Genomic DNA, 19,049 nt, shown 5'->3' with positions numbered 1-19,049 from the left:
GTTTGTCAGAAGTCATAAAACTGTGCATCTCAATAAGTATGACTTCAAGAAAAGAATCCTGTGGGATCTGGGGAAAAAATAATGCCAACAGAGGCTAAGCAATATGTAAGGAGATGTTTCCTTCTTTATTCTGTGTTATTCTTAGCCAAAAGGCCAAGACAGAAATCTTTATTTTTGAAAACTTACCTCAAAAGTAGTAACAGTTACTTTTCTACATTTTCTTCCACAGTACCATTCTTTATTTTGGATTTAAAATTGCCTTCTACAAAAATTCCAAATTTTTCCTCAAAAAACAAAGTTTTATTTGTATCCATGAATTCAAAAGTGTTTTCAGCCATTCTCTAGTGTGGTTTAAATCTTAACTCACAGAATTCATTCATTTGAGACTTTATAATCTCCCTAGTTGAATAAAGGCTTCTGACCACAAGTGAAACAGGATGATTGGGATGAGGAGGGAGGTAGAATGCTTTTGTTTTGTTTTGTTTTGTTTTGCAGTACGCGGGCTTCTTACTGTTGTGGCCTCTCCCGTTGCAGAGCACAGGCTCCGGACGCGCAGGCTCAGCGGCCATAGCTCATGGGCCCAGCCGCTCCGCGGCATGTGGGATCTTCCCGGACCAGGGCATGAACCCATGTTCCCTGCATCGGCAGGCGGACTCTCAACCACTGCGCCACCAGGGAAGCCCTAGGATGCTCCTTTTAAGCCATGGCCTCTCTTCAGAACTTTCCAGCCTCTGGGTGTTCACAAACATGAGAAACCTGGCCACATAAGGCTTCTTCCCCTCCCACAATGTATACAGACAGGTGAGTGAAGGAAAAGATTTCCTGTCACTTAATCCACTTCAGGAGGGGAGAAGTTAAGACACGGAGCAACGAGCCAGCTCATGTTTCTGACACTGGATGCCTCAGAAGGGCATGGAGATGAGCAAATACCTGGGCAGGTGTGGCGGGTGTGGCTCTGGAAAGGACCTCAGCAGAACAATGGTGAGAAATGGGCAGGGTCTGGATCTTAAGTTGGCCCGGATGGAGGAGGCCAGGGCTTATAACCATGATTACTCAGAGCTGTGTAGGGAGGACAGACTTCATCAGCTGATGACAGTATTCAGGCGGTTCCGAACGGTGAATTGGGGACTATGTTACTCAGAGTGCATGCCGACGGCATTACAGACCACCACACTGGGATCCAGAGAGGAAGTCCTCCTGGCTTTGGGGACTATAGAAAGGTGGGGAGGGCTATGGTGTTTGAGTTTTTTTGAACTTTTATTGGAGTAGAGTCGATTTACAATGTTGTGCTAGTTTCAGGTGTACAGTAAAGTGAATCAGTTATACGTATACATATATCCACCCTTTTTTTAAGATTCTTTTCCCATATAGGTCATTATAGAGTACTGAGTAGAGTTCCCTGTGCTATAGAGTAGGTCCTTATTGGTTATCTATTATATATATATAGTAGTGTGTATATGTCAATCCCAATCTCCCAATTTATCCCTCCCCTGCCCGCTTTCCTTCCTGGTGGGAGGATTATGGTCCTGTGGGAATCGAAGCTTGTACAATTTGGAGGGCCCACTTTAGGAAAATAATACAGAAAGAATCCACTTTTGCAAATGCCATAAAGCACAGGATGCTGGACAGTTTGCTAGGGCTCTGCTCAGGGCCTCGGTAGGAGCCCATGCAAAGTGGGGGACGTGAAGACATACTATGGTAAGTCTACCCCTGTGTTGAGGCCAGGGCTGCAGATGCAGTCAGGAGTGGAGCTACAGAGCAGGAAGCCGAAGAGGGAGTCCAGCCCAAGTTTAGCTGAGCTCATGAAATAAGGGTGAAAAGAAAGGATGTGGTTTGACGCTCACGTGGGGATCTGGGGCTCAGTCCTGATGTTCCAGGCGCCAGGTTCAGGGCAGGCAGCCTGACCTCCCTTCCACATCAGAAGGGCTGCATCGGTGGTCAGATGACGACAAGCCCAGATGAAAGCAGACTTTAGGAAGGGTTCACTGCCCTCTGTGTCCTGTGGCCACGTCAGGCAGAAGGTAAGGTCTGATAAGGACTTGCAAACATTAACTTGTTTGTTCATTTAGTCATTCAGCAGTTACTTTGTGCCTCTTGGAGGAAAAATGACTAATGCCCTGTTTCTGTCCTCAGGGAGCTCACTGTCTAAAAGCAGTGTCTGACACCTAAACATGAAGCAGCCAGCATCCCAAAGGAAGTCACCTGTGGACCCCAAGAGTCTCTGAGTTGTGAGGAGGACTGTTCTGGTTTTAGCATTGAATGTCCTGTGTTTCAAGAAATTCTCAGTCCCTGGCAAATAGGTGCAGTTGGTCACCCTAGGAGGGAAGGACAGTGATTTGTTTCCTTGGAGTGAGGAGGGCATCGAGTGAGGTCCTGCACTCAGCCTTGAAGCACCATCCATTTCCCTTCAGGGAGTCCCAGGGAATGCTGGCCTCCCACGCTTTCTGATCCAGCCCTGAGTAACCGCATCCACGTTTCTCAAGAGCCTGGGAGGCTGGTGCAAGTTTTAATTCTGGGCCTGCCAGAGGAGAAAGGGTAAGGAGAGACAGTGGTGGGGAAGGAGCCTGGGAGAAATCCTCAGTGGCCACCTCTGGGCCAAGCCCAGAGTCTGAGGGAAGCAGCAGGCAAGCCAGAGGCAGACCAAGGCCATCAGGTGATGGGGCTCAGAGCAGCAGTGGCCTCTGAATCAAGAACAATGAACCGACCCACTAGCAAAGGGACTTTCAGAGTTTCTGAGCTCTGTGCCCTGTAGCCACTTGCTCCTTTCCCTGAGGGCGGAGCAGGGTGAGAGGCGCTAGCAGAGAACAATGAAGGAGGAGGAAACACAGTATCCCTTTGTTCCCCCAGGCCTCTCCTAGGCAACAATCTGTCCAGGTTAGGGAATTCACTCTGGATTTTTAATCTGAGATCTTCATGTTTAGTTTATCCCACACCCACCTGCAACCTCATGCCAAGTATTGTGTATATAAGCATGTTCTTGGGAAGATAGCATCATCAGGATCTCAAAGTTGTTCAAGATCAGAAACAGATTAAGAAACACTAGACTACGTGGTTGCTAAGCTCCCTGTTTTCACAGTCTATGATTCTTTGATAATGCTCAAGATCACTTGATGCGGATATAAAAGAATCACAAAGAAGTTACTGTAGGTGTCCCAAGAAGCCCAAGAATTATCGCTTTGAGAAATATGCTAAATGTTCATATCAGGAATACAAAACAGCTTTCTCTCTTGTGAAAGGGGACCTGTGATGGTTAATTTTATGTGTCAACTTGAGTAAGCTAGTGGGCACACTGTAAAGGTGCCCAGTTGTTTGGGCAAGCACCAATCTAGATGCTGCTGTGAGATATTTTTTAGATGTGATTAACATTTAAATCAATAGACCTTGAGTAAAGCAAATGACCCTTCACAATGTTGGTGGGCCGCATGCAATCAGTTGAAGGCCTTAAGAGCAAAGATCGAGGTTTCCCAAAGAAGAATCCTCCTTAAGATTGCAACATAGGAACACTGCCTGTGTTTCCAGCCTACTGCCCAGCAGAATGTAGACTCAGACTGTAACATCAACTCTTATATGAATTTCTAGACTTCCAGCCTACCCTAAAGATTTCTGGGACTTGCCAGCCCTCACGAGCATGTGAGCCAATTCCTTAAAATAAATCTCAATCTCTAACCTATTGGTTCTCTTTCTCTGGAGAACTCTGGCCAGACTACGTGACTCATTAGTCATTTATTTCAAAATTACAATACTGGGGATTAACATAGTATATATGACTCACCAAAATGGTCACCACTGGTGAAGGCAGTCCTAGGGCCATTTGGAACGAATGAGTACTATTAGAGAGTTACAGGGTACAAAGACAAAGATTAAACACAAAAACAAAAACCATACTCTTCCAGGTGCTTGTTCCAAGTTTCAAGTAATATGGCCAAAGAACCATTGGTCAAAGGCCATTGGTCAAATGGGCTGAAAGCAAGTGGGTTAACATGACAAATTGTTCAAAAGAACGATTTGGCTCAAAATGAATATCCCTTACTTTTTTTTTTCCTTACTTTTTAATTGATATACCACTCTGCACTGAGAAACTTTTTCACAAAGAGCACCATATCCATCTACTTTCATAATTTTACAAAAAGAAGACATTGAATATTTTCAGACACTGGTTTTTTTTTTGGAGTGCTGGTGTGGTGGATGGTGGAAAGGTGGCTGAAGCAGGAATTAACGCCTCTGCACTCCCCGCCTATAAGGACCACCCCATGGGAATCCCCCTGGGCTCGAGGCTGTGACCAGAGCTGCAGGAAACTCGAAATTTCGCAGGCCTCCTTTCTCTGTCCCCTGCGTGGAAGAGCCCACGCTTTTTGGGCAGGAGTGAAAGGTAAAGGGCCCTTGAGGGACTTTTCATGTTCCTGAGAAGCCAGTCGTTGGGTGGAGCTTGATGGTAAAAACAGCCACCCCTGGCTTTGTCCCTTCTTCCCCACCAGAGGGCTGGAGAATGTTCAACTCATTTGAGTGTTTATTTCATTTAGCAAGTATTTTTTGACGTGTATTATATGTGCAAACCTGACCAGGTTTTTCTGAGGAGAGAAGTCTTGGGGGGAAAACCCTCAGTTTATAATGAATACCTCGGCGGAATTTTGAATTTCTTTTCTTTTTATTTTTCTTAATAGAGATTCATAATACGTAATTGGGTTGAAAGAAATGCAGGCCCTGCCGCAGGGTACGTGGAGTTAGGAGGGAAATCACGAAAATTACGGGCCAGGGCAACGCTGAGATCTGCCGGTGTTTGGAGAATCGGGCGGCACGGGTGACCCGGGACTCAGGGACCCACCACCTTCCTGCTCGCCTCCACGCGCCCCCACGCTACCGCCGAGACCGCGCTCTCTCCTGCAAAGGGTTCCTGCGCAGCCGTGACGTCACGGCGTCGGGGCGGGGCCCGCAGCGGGGGCGGGGCCTTCCCGGATCTCGCGGAGGGGGCGGGCCGGGGGCGGTGGCCCGGCGGGGAACGCTCAGCCTCTGAGGTACGGGCGTTTAGAGCGCGCCCGCTCGGCTGGAGGCAGGTGCGGAGAGGCGTGGGGGTCGGGATGCCAGGGCCGCCCACAGTCGCGGAGCAGACGCGCCCCGAGCAGAGCGCGCCGGACCCGCGGCGCGCAGGCTTCGTGCTGGGGCTGGACGTGGGCAGCTCGGTGATTCGCTGCCACGTCTATGACCGCGCGGCGCGGATCCGCGGCTCCAGTGCTCAGAAGGTGACCGAGGAGCTGGCGTCGGGGCAGCGGGTCTGGGTCGCGCGGGGCACCCGGGATCGGGTCGCGTGGGGGCGAGAGGGCGGGACCTCCTCATGCGGCTTGGACGCAGCCACCTGCAGCACCACGGGCCCTCCGACCTGAGCGGCGCGCTGGGACCCGCTAAGTCTTCGCATTCCCTCCCCGGGCAGGGCTGAAACCTGCGCGCCCTTCCTGTCCCGGCTGAAGACAGCAGGGGCTTGGTTTGTGACCTGGGGCCGCTCACTCGCTTCCGCTCACCTGAGGATTCGCCTCTCTGGCCTCACCTGGGTGGGACTGCGGTGACTCCCGGGGCAGGGCAGGGCAGGGCAGGCTGGCTGCGCGTATCCAGTCAGAGGGTGCTTTGTGACTGGCTTGGTTTCTCCTGTACTTCCTTGATAGGCGTCCAACCCTGTCTTTATTTACATTTAGGATTTTCAAATCTTGATGGAATTTAAGTTTATGTTCGTAATTCAGTTATCATCATTAACTGCTTCTCAAAGTGCTGAGCAACTGATTCCCAGAGATATGAGAAGTATTGGACAAGTTTTGAAGGCTGTGTTGTCATTACTTTTCTCATTTCCATCTTTGACAATTCATGAAAGTATCTTTTTTTTTCTGGTTTGAGAAACCTATCAAGTCATTAGTTGTTATTAGTAAAGCAACTAACAGATTGGTATTCTTCTGTTCTCGTTTTAATGAAGTGTTGATTTCTACACAGTTGACAGCATGCCAAAAATAATGTTGATTCCATGTGATGTTTCTTATTTACTCTTCTTTCCAATACCAACATCTTTTTATGTTGGCGGTGTTGGGGGAACAGGAGCTATTAGTTACCTAACCCATTCCCAGCAGCACTGGACTCCCTCATCTGCTTGGTTCCCACCCTTTTTCCCACCCCCTTAGAAGTGTTTTTCAGCCGCAGGGGTTGCCCAGGAGCAGGTCCAGCCAAAAGACTGCTTTGAGCGTTTGATTTCAGGACTTCCTCATTCTGGTTTCAGGACCAGGACAGGGAGCTGGGACTAGAGCAGCTCCCTAGTCCCTCTTCTGTTCACCTCTGCAGGAACACTGCCCACCACCCACACACCCCACCCCTAAACCCACCTGAAAGGACAGCTGAAAGGCGGATTCTGTCCTTCAGCGACTATGTCCTCCTTATCTTTTTATGAGTCTTTATCAGAACACGATGATACTTTACACACAGTCTCCCTTACAATTCTAGACACAAAGTACTTTTGTTTTAAGCAGTGATTTTTTTTTTCAAAGAAGTTGAAGTGTTTGAAACTGAAGGGGTGCAGGAATTGTTAGAAGATCAAGTTTCACAGTTGCTATATAATTTGGGGGGAATCATTATTTTTTTAGAAATGAGGTAAGAATCTCAAAGATGAATCAAGATTGCTGTGAGCAGCATTAGACTAGAATGGTTTGGTCAGACTCAAAACTGTGGCGAAGGTGTCTGGAAAGGTATGTGAGTAAATAAAAATACAAAAATTCCTTGCCCTCAAAGGATGAAGTGCTATGTCTTAAATTAGGAGTTGAAAGCAGTGCCTCTCAACCTGTGATAGGAGTTTACAGCAGTGCTTCTGAAAGTGTGGCTCCCAGCTGCTGGGTTGAGAGAGAAAAACTAAGATTTAGAAACTTGTGTAGCAACTTGGCAGAGTCATTTTATGTCTGTTGACCTCAATAATAAAACATTTGGGATTTTACTTTGTATGTCCTTTTTTCCTAGAAAGTTGTTTTAATTGTGTCTTAAAAATTGTTGGTTCACAATGAATTACAAATCAGAAAAAAACCCAAACAACAACTGGTCCTTTACTTCAGATGGCTTGAGTTCTTTGGGAAGAATGGTCTTGTGGGTCTACATTGCTTCTTAGCACCAGGCTTATTACTTCATGAGTACAGAATAAATAACTGAATTGCATTTAATCAAAGTATTAGGAAATCAGTTTGCTTCATGGGACTCTATGGATTAGACACAGAATTTGTGTTTATTTACTCAAGTGAAAATCACACCTCTGCTAAATTATGTTGGAAAGAATGTATAATAGAAACCCAAACGTCTTAGTATAGGATTTGATTGATATTGCTAAATAAATAGCTTAAAAAGGAGAGAAAGAAGAACTGAACAGATCACCCTTTAGAGATAAGAACAAAGTAGGCTTAGTTGGTCTTTTAATTAAAATTGAAATCCCAAACAGGAAACTTTACATTAGAAGGCTAGTACTAGGTCTCTCAGAAGACTTTAATTTTACCTCTTATCTCATTTTTTAATAGCAGAGGCACATTTTTAGCCTTTTTCTATAAGTTGTATTTTAAAAAAAATCTTTCTATGAACTCTTAAATATTGGCATTATATACTAGAGTAGTATTCACAGTTAGAAATCCCACATGTGAATATTTGATATTTTTAGTTTTTCAAAATGAAGAAGGTTCATCATGTTCCCCATTGAAACATCATGCCATTGTGAGAAACCGTAAAAGATGATAACATCTTGGTTGGAAGAACAGGACGGAAAGGCCTCTCCAAAGAAAACAGTGGACTCTCCAATACTGTGTACCCTCTGGACATTCTTGAAAAACACTGGTTGTTGTCTTTTGTTTTTAATCAACAAAACACGTTTTCTTCTTAGCTTTGATTATATTCTTGATCTAATTTCGGTTTGGTCTTCTAAGCTATTCTGACATGTTTAGGGATGGTGAGCTGTCCGGGTTGGTGGAGTCGGGGGAAGGGACCCTGAAGTGCCAGGGACCCTGGTTTGTAGGCTTGACGCGATTATGGCCACGCGGTACGCGGGCCTCTCACTGTTGTGGCCTCTCCTGTTGCGGAGCACAGGCTCCGGATGCGCAGGCTCAGCGGCCATGGCTCACGGGCCCAGCCGCTCCTTGGCACGTGGGATCTTCCCGGACCGGGGCACGAACCCGTGTCCCCTGCATTGGCAGGTGGACTCTCAACCACTGTGCCACCAGGGAAGCCCAAAAGTTGTATATATTTAAGGTATATAAATTGATGTTTTGGTATACGTATACATTGTTAATTAAATAACATAATTAATGTTAATTACTCATCATGAGTATACAGATGAGCTACTCATCTCACATGGTGACCATTTGTGTGTTTGTGTGTGTGGGTATTGAGAACACTTGAGAACTACTGTCTTAGCAAATTTCAAGTGTATAATACATTATTATTAACTCTAGTCACCATGGTGTACATTAGGTCTCTAGACCTTATTCATCTTATAACTGAAAGTTTGTATCCATTTCCCCCACTCCCCTAATAATTGTATTTTTTTAATCCTGAAATTGTTAAGAATTTCTTTTTTCTTTTGTTTTTTTTTTGGCCATGCCGCTCAGCTTGTGGGATCTTAGTTCCCTGACCAGGGATTGAACCTGGGCCTTGGCAGTGAAAGCGACAGTCCAGTGAAACCACTGGACTGTCAGGGAATTACCAAAATTTTGTTTTTCTTCATGTCTTTTATTTCTTTGCTGAGACTTTCTATCTTGTTTCAAAAGAATTCACCCTTACTTCTTGGAGCATTTTTTTTTTTTTGCGATACGCGGGCTTCTCACTGTTGTGGCCTCTCCTGTTGTGGAGCAGAGGCTCCAGACGTGCAGGCTCAGCGGCCATGGTTCACAGGCCCAGCCGCTCCGCGGCATGTGGATCTTCCCATACCGGGGCACGAACCCGTGTCCCCTGCATCGGTAGGCGGACTCTCAACCACTGCGCCACCAGGGAAGCCCTTGAAGCATTTTTATAAGAGCTGCTTTAAAGTCTTTATCAGATCTCTGTGTTATGTTGGTATTGGTATCTATTATCTTTTCCCATGTGAGCTTTTTCTGATTCTTAATATACCTTGTAATTTTGGATTATATCCTGGGCATTTTTTTTTTTTTTTAATAACATTTATTTTTGGCTGTGCTGGGTCTTCGTTTCTGTGCGAGGGCTTTCTCCAGTTGCGGCAAGCGGGGGCCACTCTTCATCGCGGTGCGCAGGCCTCTCACTGTGGCGGCCTCTCCCGTTGTGGAGCACAGGCTCCAGATGCGCAGGCTGAGTAGTTGTGGCTCACGGGCCTAGTTGCTCCGTGGCATGTGGGATCCTCCCAGACCGGGGCTCGAACCCGTGTCCCCTGCATCGGCAGGCGGACTCTCAACCACTGCGCCACCAGGGAAGCCCTATCCTGGGCATTTTGATTATCATGTTATAAGACTCTGGGTCTTGTATAAAGTCTATGACAAATGTTGATATTTTTCTTTTAGTAGGCAGTTAATGCAGCTGTGTTCAGGCTACAAATGCTGACCAGCCTTCCTTGGACTTTGGTTTCAATGTTAATTCTCTTTTTAAGATCTTGGAGGTACTATTTGGATCTGCCCTGTGTAGTATGTGCCACCTAGGGGTCAGTCTGGGACCTGGGCAGTCGTCTGTTTTTTCAGTTCTGCTTTTAACATCGTTGCTATGCTGTCTGGTATTATATTCATATACGTGCAGCTTCCAGGTGAGCCTAGGAATTCATCCACAACTTTCTGGAGTAGCTTTTCCAAGCTCTTCTCTCTCAGATCTTCCTGGGATTTTTGGTTCCCTGAGCCTCCCCCTTTTGGGTCCTCTTGCCAGAAGCTGGAGCTTTCATTATCCCATTCTGCTGGACACTTCCTGTGTCCACATCTGAGGCTAGGCATCAGGAGCACACAGAGAGAAAAAAGCCATCGGGGGTTCACCTTACCCTCTTGGGCCCCCAGCTCCTCTGATTAGAGAGGAAGTTTTACCTCCCTCAGTATTTTGGGTGCTTGTGGTTACTGCTGCAGCCACCACAATGGGATAGCCAGGATATAAAAGTATGGAGGCAGGTGTGGGGGGATAAAAAACAAAAGTGAGGGATATCTCGCATTCCCTCTGAGTGTTAGAAAAACTCTACAGGTGTTTTCACTGCACCCTGATACCCACTTCTGGTTTTCAGGCTGCCTTGAGTCCAGGCCAGGGGGTACCAGAAGAAAACTGGGAAACTCACCACCAGTTCAGTGGTATTCTAATTCTTATCTTCTTCCCCAGTCTGCCTGCCACCACATGCTTTTTGCAGTCCACAGATAGCTGCTCCATGCATTCTGTCCAGGTTTTATATCTGTATTCAGTGGGAAAGAGGGGGTGGAGTGTGCTTACTCCATCATAGCTTGAACCAGAACTCAGTACTTTATTTGCTAATTTAAAGTTTTTTTTTAAGTTTGACTTTTTTTTAAATTACAAAAACAACACATCTTCATTGTAGAAAACCTGAAAAATAAAGGTAAACTTAGAAAATAAAATAAAGCTAAAACCTTCTGTAAACTTATGAACTGAAGAAAACTGTTATTTTGGTGTATCCTTTTTTATTTCATATATGTATTTTTAAAAATTAATTTATTTATTTTTGGCTGCATTGAGTCTTTGTTGCTGCACACAGGCTTTCTCTAGTTGTGGTGAGCAGGGGCTACTCTTCGCTGCAGTGCACGGGCTTCTCATTGTGGTGGCTTCTCTTGTTGCGGAGCATGGGCTCTAGGTGCGCAGGCTTCAGTAGTTGTGGCACGCAGACTCAGTAGTTGTGGCTTGCGGGTTCTAAAGCTCAGGCTCAGTAGTTGTGGCACAAGGGCTTAGTTGCTCTGCAGCATATGGAATTTTCCCGGACCAGGGCTCGAACGCCTGCCAATGTCCCCTGCATTGGCAGGCGGATTCTTAACCACTGAGTTATGAGGGAAGTCCCTGTATATGTATTTTTTCCATGTTAACAATAAAAATGAATTAGGTAATTAATAAAATCTTGTTTTAAATTATTTTAACCAGTAACCTTAAGACCCAGATGCTATTGACTTGATCTAATGTTGTTTATACTAAATCTTCTCTTTTCCGAAATAGGTAAAAAGTCTTTATCCTCAAGCTGGCTGGGTTGAAATTGATCCTGATATTCTCTGGCTTCAGTTTGTTGCTGTAATAAAAGAATCTGTCAAAGGTATTTGGATTTATAGAAGTAAAGATAGGCAGTAAATATGTTTTGTGTGTAATAAAGAGTTTTCCTCAGGCGTCTGTAGAATTTTGTGGGTTTCCTAAGTTATACATACAATATTTTATTGGGGTCACAGTTTCCCAGTAGTTTGGGGAGGGGAACATTTGTGGTTTACACTGAACCACTTTGTCAAGGAAAGGTAACAGCAGCTCTGTCCTCTGCTTTAACTCTTTTTGAGCTGCAGTATTAAAGTCTCACCTTCCCTCTTGGTTCCCTGTTGTAGCTAGTGCCGATTTGATTTCCTGTTGTGTTTAAAATACCAAAGGGTTATAAACAAAGTTACAACACACAGTTCCTGCTCTTAGGAGTTTACAACTGAGTTACCTTTATTGTAAAATAAGTTTTTGTTTTGTTTTTTCCTGAGCAGCCTCTTAATGCAAAGTGCTCTCCTGGCCACAGCCAGGGTAAGAGATCTTAGCTCTTTAAGAACATTTGCAGTGCTACCTTCTTTAAGAATATGGCGAAAGAGTACTTGTCAACTCGAAAAGGTCTTTTACTTCATTTTTCTGACTGAATTGCTTCTCCTTCTCACCTTTCTGGCTTGAAGTATTTCAAAACCTATAAAAAAGAGTTCAGAGAATACTACATTGAACAGCTGTGTACTTTCTCCTAGATTCAAATGTGTTTTACAGTGTTTACATTACCATCCTCTACAAACTATTTTTCTTTTTGGCTGACCAATGTGAGAGTTGGTTGTGATGTAATAACCTGTCATCCCTAAATACTTCATCATTACCTCCAAAGATAAGGAGTATTCTCAAATGGAAACACAATGCAGTTATCACACAGGAAATTTAACATTAACCCAGTGATATTTTCTAATACTTGGTCCTCAATATTCACCTCTTATCTCAGTCTTTTTTTGTTTTTAATCTCAGTCTTGAATAACTTTTTTTTTCAATCCAAAATCCAACCAGAGATAAGGCATTGCCTTTAGCGGTCAGTCTGTTTAGTCTCCTTTAATCTAGACCATGTTCTTCATGACACTAAGAGTTTTTAAAAGTATGGAAGAGTTAAATAGACTGTCCTGCATTTGGAGGTTGTCAGATTATTTACTTATGATCAGGTTAGGTTAAATATTTTTGGAAGGCGTACTGAAAAAGGGGGGGATGTGTCTTCCTCAGTGCTCAAACTGAAGTTGTCCCTATGTTGTTCAGTGGGATAAATTGCTTTTTAAAAAGAATATCACGAAAACACTTGAGCTGCTATATTTTAAGCCTTCCAAAAATCCAAGTTTTTATTTGCATTCTAGCATCTGTTTGTGTGGAAAATAAGATCTGTGCTTCAATATTTATACTACTTTCCCTGAGGACTTTCTCTTATTGCCATCAACTAGCTTCTACTGTGGCTGATCTTTGCTTAAATTAAGATCCAATTTTTTAGTATCAGTATTATCAAGAAGAAAATACAATCTGACTTATTTTAAGTAGTGTTTGTTTTTTTCTAATCTTTAAAGCAAAAATGCCATTTTATTATTATTAGATTATAACCTTTTTTCCCTTTAAGTAAAAAAATACTAGAAAATCATCCTGGTAATGCTTTATTTATTAGCTCCAACTGTGTTATTAAAATGCTAAGCCCAGTTGTTTTTCTTAAAGATTATATTAAATGATTTCTTTTTCATATGATAATATTATAAAGAAAAACTTCCTGGGCTTTTAAATGTATCTTTTCTATCTTTATTTTTAGCTGCAGGACTAGAGATGAATCAAATTGTCGGTCTTGGCATCTCAACACAGAGAGCAACTTTTATTACGTGGGACAAGTAAGTGCATTGTGCAATAAGAACTCTAATGCTGGGTTCATACCACGGTGAACACATTGCTGAGAAACCTGTTTGGGTAGTTTTAAATTTTTGAAGTAAGAACAGTTTTGCTTGGTTAAGAGGGATGAAGGTGGACCTACTTTCTGGCTTAATTAAATATGCTCGCTGCCAACATTGTTCTCAATGGTGAAAAACTGAAACCATTTCCACTAAGATCAGGAACAAGACAATGTTGCCCACTCTCACCACTGTTATTCAACATAGTTTTGAAAGTTTTAGCCACAGCAATCAGAGAAGAAAAAGAAATAAAAGGAATCCAAATTGGAAAAGAAGAAGTAAAGCTGTCAATGTTTGCAGATGACATGATACTATACATAGAGAATCCTAAAGACGCTACCAGAAAACTACTAGAGCTAATCAATGAATTTGGTAAAGTTGCAGGATACAAAATTAATGCACAGAAATCTCTTGCATTCCTATACACTAATGATGAAAAACCTGAAAGAGAAATTAAGGAAACACTCGCATTTACCATTGCAAAAAAATAATAAAATACCTAGGAATAAACCTACCTAAGAAAAAAAAAGACCTGTATGCAGAAAACTATAAGACACTGATGAAAGAAATTAAAGATGATACAAACAGATGGAGAGATATACCATGTTCTTGGCTTGGAAGAATCAACATTGTGAAAATGACTCTACTACCCAAAGCAATCTACAGATTCAATGCAATCCCTATCAAACTACAAATGGCATTTTTCACAGAACTAGAACAAAAAATTTCACAATTTATATGGAAACACAAAAGACCCTGAAGCCAAAGCAATCTTGAGAAAGAAAAACGGAACTGGAGGAATCAGGCTCCCTGACTACAGATTATACTACAAAGCTGTAGTAATCAAGACAGTATGGTACTGGCACAAAAACAGAATTATAGATCAATGGAACAGGATAGAAAGCCCATAGATAAACCCACGCACATATGGTCACCTTATTTTTTATTTATTTATTTTTTTGTGGTACGCGGGCCCCTCACTGTTGTGGCCTCTCCTGTTGTGGAGCACAGGCTCCGGACACGCAGGCTCAGCGGCCATGGCTCATGGGCCTAGCCACTCCGTGGCATGTGGGATCTTCCCAGACGGGGGCACGAACCCATGTCCCCTGAATCGGCAGGTGGACTCTCAACCACTGCGCCACCAGGGAAGCCCTGGTCACCTTATTTTTAATAAAGGAGGCAAGAATATACAGTGGAGAAAAGACAGCCTCTTCAAAAAGTGGTGCTGGGAAAACTGGACAGCTATATGTAAAAGAATGAAATTAGGGCTTCCCTGGTGGCAGCAAAAATGAACTCAAAATGGATTAAAGACCTAAATGTAAGGCCAGACACTATAATTATAAGGCAGAACACTCTGTGACATAAATCACAGCAAGATCCTTTTTGACCCACCTCCTAGAGAAATGGAAATAAAAACAAAAATAAACAAATGGGATCTAATGAAGCTTAAAAGCTTTTGTACAGCAAAAGAAACTATAAACAAGGCAAAAAGACAACCTTCAGAATGGGAGAAAATATTTGCAAACGAAGACAAAGAATTAATCTCCAAAATTTACAAGCAGCTCATGCAGGTAAATATCAAAAAACAAACAAACAACCCAATCCAAAAATGGGCAGAAGACCTAAATAGACATTTCTCCAAAGAAGACATACAGTATCCTATCCGCTGCAGATCTCTTTTCATCTCCACCATTCAGGCTCAGGGACCCTGCGACCTCGGAGCTCCTCCTGTCTCCTGTGAGCCGAGATGGGCACTTACAAGTACTTCCAGGAGCTGTGGAGGAAGAAGCAGTCAGACATGATGCGCTTTCTGCTCAGGGTGCACTGCTGGCAGTACCGCCAGCTCTCAGTGCTGCACCAGGCCCTGTGCCCCACCTGGCCTGACAAGGTGCGCAGGCTGGGCTACAAGGCCAAGCAAGGTTATGTGATATATCGTGTTTGCATGCACTGCGGTGGCCACAAACGCCCGGTCCCAAAGGGCGCCACCTACGGCAAGCCCGTCCACCATGGTGTCAACCAGCTCAAGTTTGCCTGGAGCCTTCAGTCTGTTGCTGAGCTATCAGAAGAAACCCTGACACCCAGTGGATCACCAAACCAGTCCACAAGCACAGGGAGATGCGGGGCCTGACGCCTGCAGGCAGGAAGAGCTGTGGCCTCGGCAAGGGCCACAAGTTCCACCACATGATCGGTGGTTCTCGCCACGCAGCCTGGAGAAGGCGCAATACTCTCCAGCTCCACCGCTACCGCTAATATAAGTAATGTTTGTAAAATTCTTACCTAATAAACAGTTTAGGACATCCAAAAAAAAAAAGAGAAGATATACAGGTTGCCAACAAAGTCATGAAAGGATGCTCAACATCACTAATCATTAGAGAAATGCAAATCAAAACTACAATGAGGTATCACCTCACACCAGTCAGAATAGCTATCATCAAAAAACCAACAAACAATAAATGGTGGAGAAAACAGAACCCTCTTGCACTGTTGGTGGGAATGTAAATTGATACAGCCACTATGGAGAACAGTATGGAGGTTCCTTAAAAAACTAAAAATAGAACTATCGTATGACCCAGCAATCCCACTACTGGGCATATACCCTGAGAAAACCATAATTCAAAAAGAGTCATGTATCACAATGTTCACTGCAGCTCTACTTACAATAGCCAGGACATGGAAGCCACCTAAGTGTCCATCGACAGATGAATGGATAAAGAAGATGTGGCACATATATACAATGGAATATTACTCAGCCACGAAAAGAAACAAATTGAGTTATTTGTAGTGAGGTGGATGGACCTAGAGTCTGTCATACAGAGTGAAGTAAGTCAAAAAGGGAAAAACAGACACCATATGCTACCGCATATATATGGAATCTAAAAAAATATATGTTCTGAAGAAACTAGGGGCAGGACAGGAATAAAGATGCAGACATAGAGAATGGACATGGGGAGGGGGAAGGGTAAGCTGGGACCAAGTGGGGGAGTGGCATGGACTTATATACACTACCAAATGTAAAATAGATAACTAGTGGGAAGCAGCCCCATAGCACAGGGAGATCAGCTCAGTACTTTGTGACCACCCAGAACGGTGGGATAGGGAGGGTGGGAGGGAGATGCAAGAGGGAGGATATATGGGTATATATGTAGATGTATAGCTGATTCACTTTGTTATAAAACAGAAACTAAGGCACCATTGTAAAACAATTCCAATGAAGATGATGGAAAAAAAAATGCTTGCTGCATGTCAGCTGGGCCTAACTTATATAAAGTAATAGTAATAAAAAGACTTGCTTTCATTAAAATTCAAATAAGCATGGATTGAAGATCTGAAAATTTAGTTTATACCTAAAGAGATTCAGGAGAACCTGAAAAATTTCAAAAACACAAGACTATATAATATGAGTTATATTTTCAGTCTACTCCAAATTTAATACTGAAGTACCTACAGCATATGAGGTATGTGTGGATTAAACACAATAATAATACCATAATGGCTACATATAGTGATTACCTGTGATACTTCCTTCAGGTTCCAGTATCCTTACAACAAACCTGTTATTTAGCTGTTAAGTGTATTTTTACAGAGAAAGAAACTGAAGATCAGAGAAATAAGTAACTTATTCAAGGTCACTCAGTTAATTAATCAAGCCAAGATTCCAAATTGTCTTTTTAATCCCAAAGAATATGCTCTTTCCACTATCCCCATATTGCGTTCAACATGTGTTTCTTATCTTAAAAACAATAACAACAGAAATGCTGTAAAATGTTTCTCTGTTACAAAGCCCTAGATTCCAAAGAGCACCTTGAGCTTGGGGCAGTGGGGAAGAAAAGTGGTGGATGTGGAGGATAAGGGTGAATTCATGCACACTTGGCCTTTAATTCAGTGTTAGGAAGGAGGAAGAAGTTTAAATTTCCCAGTATTTGACTGGGTGGGATCAAGATGGTGGAGTAGGTAAACCCTGAGCTCACCTTCCCCCAGAAACACATCAAGACTACAATGACATATAGAACAGCTCTCTCTGAGAACAGCCTGAAGACTAGCAGAATGGCTCTTCTACAACCAAGTTTATTAAGGAAAGTGGAGTCTGGTAGGAAGGAAGGAGAAATGATCTAATCGGGACCCACACCCCTAGTGCTAAGAAATAAGAAAGTATTTATTTGAAGGAAAAAAATCTCACTGATATATGTAAATATATTGTGAAGGCAGTTGATCAACCACTTAAGTAAGCTACTATGAAGGTTAAAAGACAAAATTGTAAAATCAACCATTAATCAACTATAACTTCAATAAACAGTTAAGGGATATTCATAAAAATGTAAACTATGACACCAAAACATAAAATGTTGGTGGGGGGGTTTAGTAAAAAAAAGTAGGGCTTTTAGAATGTGTTTGAACTTAAATGACTGTCATTCTAAAACAAGTAGATATATTTATAGATATGAACCTCATGGTAGCTGCAAATCAAAAACCTACAGTAGATACACAAAAAGCAAAGAGAAAGGAACCCAAACATAATACTTAAAAAGTTGTCAAACCCAAAGAGAAGAGATTAAAAGAAGAAAAGAACAAAGAAATACAAAAACAACCAGAAAACAAGTAACAAAATGGCAATAGATACATACCTATTGATCATCACTTCTAATGTAAAATAGACTAAATGCTCCAATCAGAAGACATAGGGTAGCTGATTAGATTAAAAAACCAAGATCCATGTATATGCTGCTTACAAGACACTCACTTCAGAGCTAAAGACACACCCATTGACAATGAAGGGATTAAAAAAGATATTTCATGCAAATGGAAATGAAAAGCTGGGGTAGTGGTATTCATATCAGATAAAATAGACTTTAAAACAAAATCTATAACAAAAGACAATTTAGGACATTAAATAATGATAAAGGGGTCAATCCAAGAAGAGGATATTAGACTTGTTAACATATATGCACCCAATACATTTATGCACCCAATATATAAAGCAAATATTAACAGACATAAAGGAAGAAATTGATAGTAATACAATAATAATAGGAGATTTTAATTACCCCATCACATTAATGAATAGATCATCCAGACAGAAAATCAATAAGGAAACATTGGCTTTAAATGACATTTTAGACCAGATGGACTTAATAGATATCTGTAGAATATTACATTCTAAACCAGCAGAATACACATTCTTCTCAAATGCACATGGAACATTCTCCAGGATAGGTTACGTGCTAGGCCACAAAAGAAGTCTCAGTAAATTTATGAAGATTGAAATTAAATCCAGCATCTTTTCTGACCACAGCAGTGTGAAACTAGAAATCAATAGCAATAAGAAAACTGGTAAAAACACAAAAAAGCGGAGACTGAAAACATACTATAAAAAAGCCATTGGGTCAACAAAGAAATTAAAGAAGAAGTCAAAAAATACCTTGGGATGAATGAAAATAGAAACACAACGTCCAAAATCTATGGGACACAACAAAACCATTTCTAAGAGGGCAGTTTATAGTAATAGAAGCCTACCTCAAGAAAAAAGAAAAATCTCAAATAAACAACCTAACTTTCCCTCTAAAGGAATTAGAAAAAGAAGAACAAGCAAAGTCCAAAGTCAGTAGAAGGAAAAAAATAATAAAGATCAGAGTGGAAATAAATAAAATAGAGACCAAAAAACATAGAAAGGATAAATGAAGCTAAGAGCTGTTTTTTTGAAAAGATAAACAAAATTGATAAACTTTAGCCAGACTCATTAAGAAAAAGAGAGAGTGCTCAAATTTAAAACATAAGTAATGAAAGAGAAGTTACAACTGATAGAAGTTACAACTGATATCACAGAAATACAATCATAAGAGAATAATGCAAACAGTGATATGCTAACAAATTGGACAACCTAGAATAAGTGGATAAATTCCGAGAAACATACAGTTTTCCAAGACTGAATCAGGAAGAAACAGAAAATCT

At 42.2% G+C, this 19,049-nt stretch overlaps 1 protein-coding gene and 1 pseudogene across 2 annotated transcripts in view; both read left to right on the top strand.

The window, feature by feature from the left end:
* Nucleotides 1–4,997: 4,997 nt before the first annotated feature.
* GK5 (glycerol kinase 5) overlaps nt 4,998–19,049 on the top strand; it is a 74,267-nt gene continuing 60,215 nt past the window's right edge. For both annotated transcript variants that reach the window (XM_032630260.1, XM_032630259.1), the window contains exons 1-3: nt 4,998–5,237; nt 11,134–11,227; nt 12,971–13,046. In XM_032630260.1, the coding sequence (XP_032486151.1) occupies nt 5,076–5,237; nt 11,134–11,227; nt 12,971–13,046 (332 nt within the window). In that variant the 5' untranslated portion in view covers nt 4,998–5,075. The remainder of the gene's footprint in view (nt 5,238–11,133; nt 11,228–12,970; nt 13,047–19,049) is intronic.
* Nucleotides 14,639–15,474, top strand: LOC116752972 (annotated as a pseudogene).

This window comes from Phocoena sinus, chromosome 4 (genome assembly GCF_008692025.1).
Source record: "Phocoena sinus isolate mPhoSin1 chromosome 4, mPhoSin1.pri, whole genome shotgun sequence".
Taxonomy (NCBI): Eukaryota; Metazoa; Chordata; class Mammalia; order Artiodactyla; family Phocoenidae; genus Phocoena; species Phocoena sinus.
Note: the sequence above shows the minus strand (reverse complement) of the source record. Positions and strands in the feature narration are given on the sequence as shown.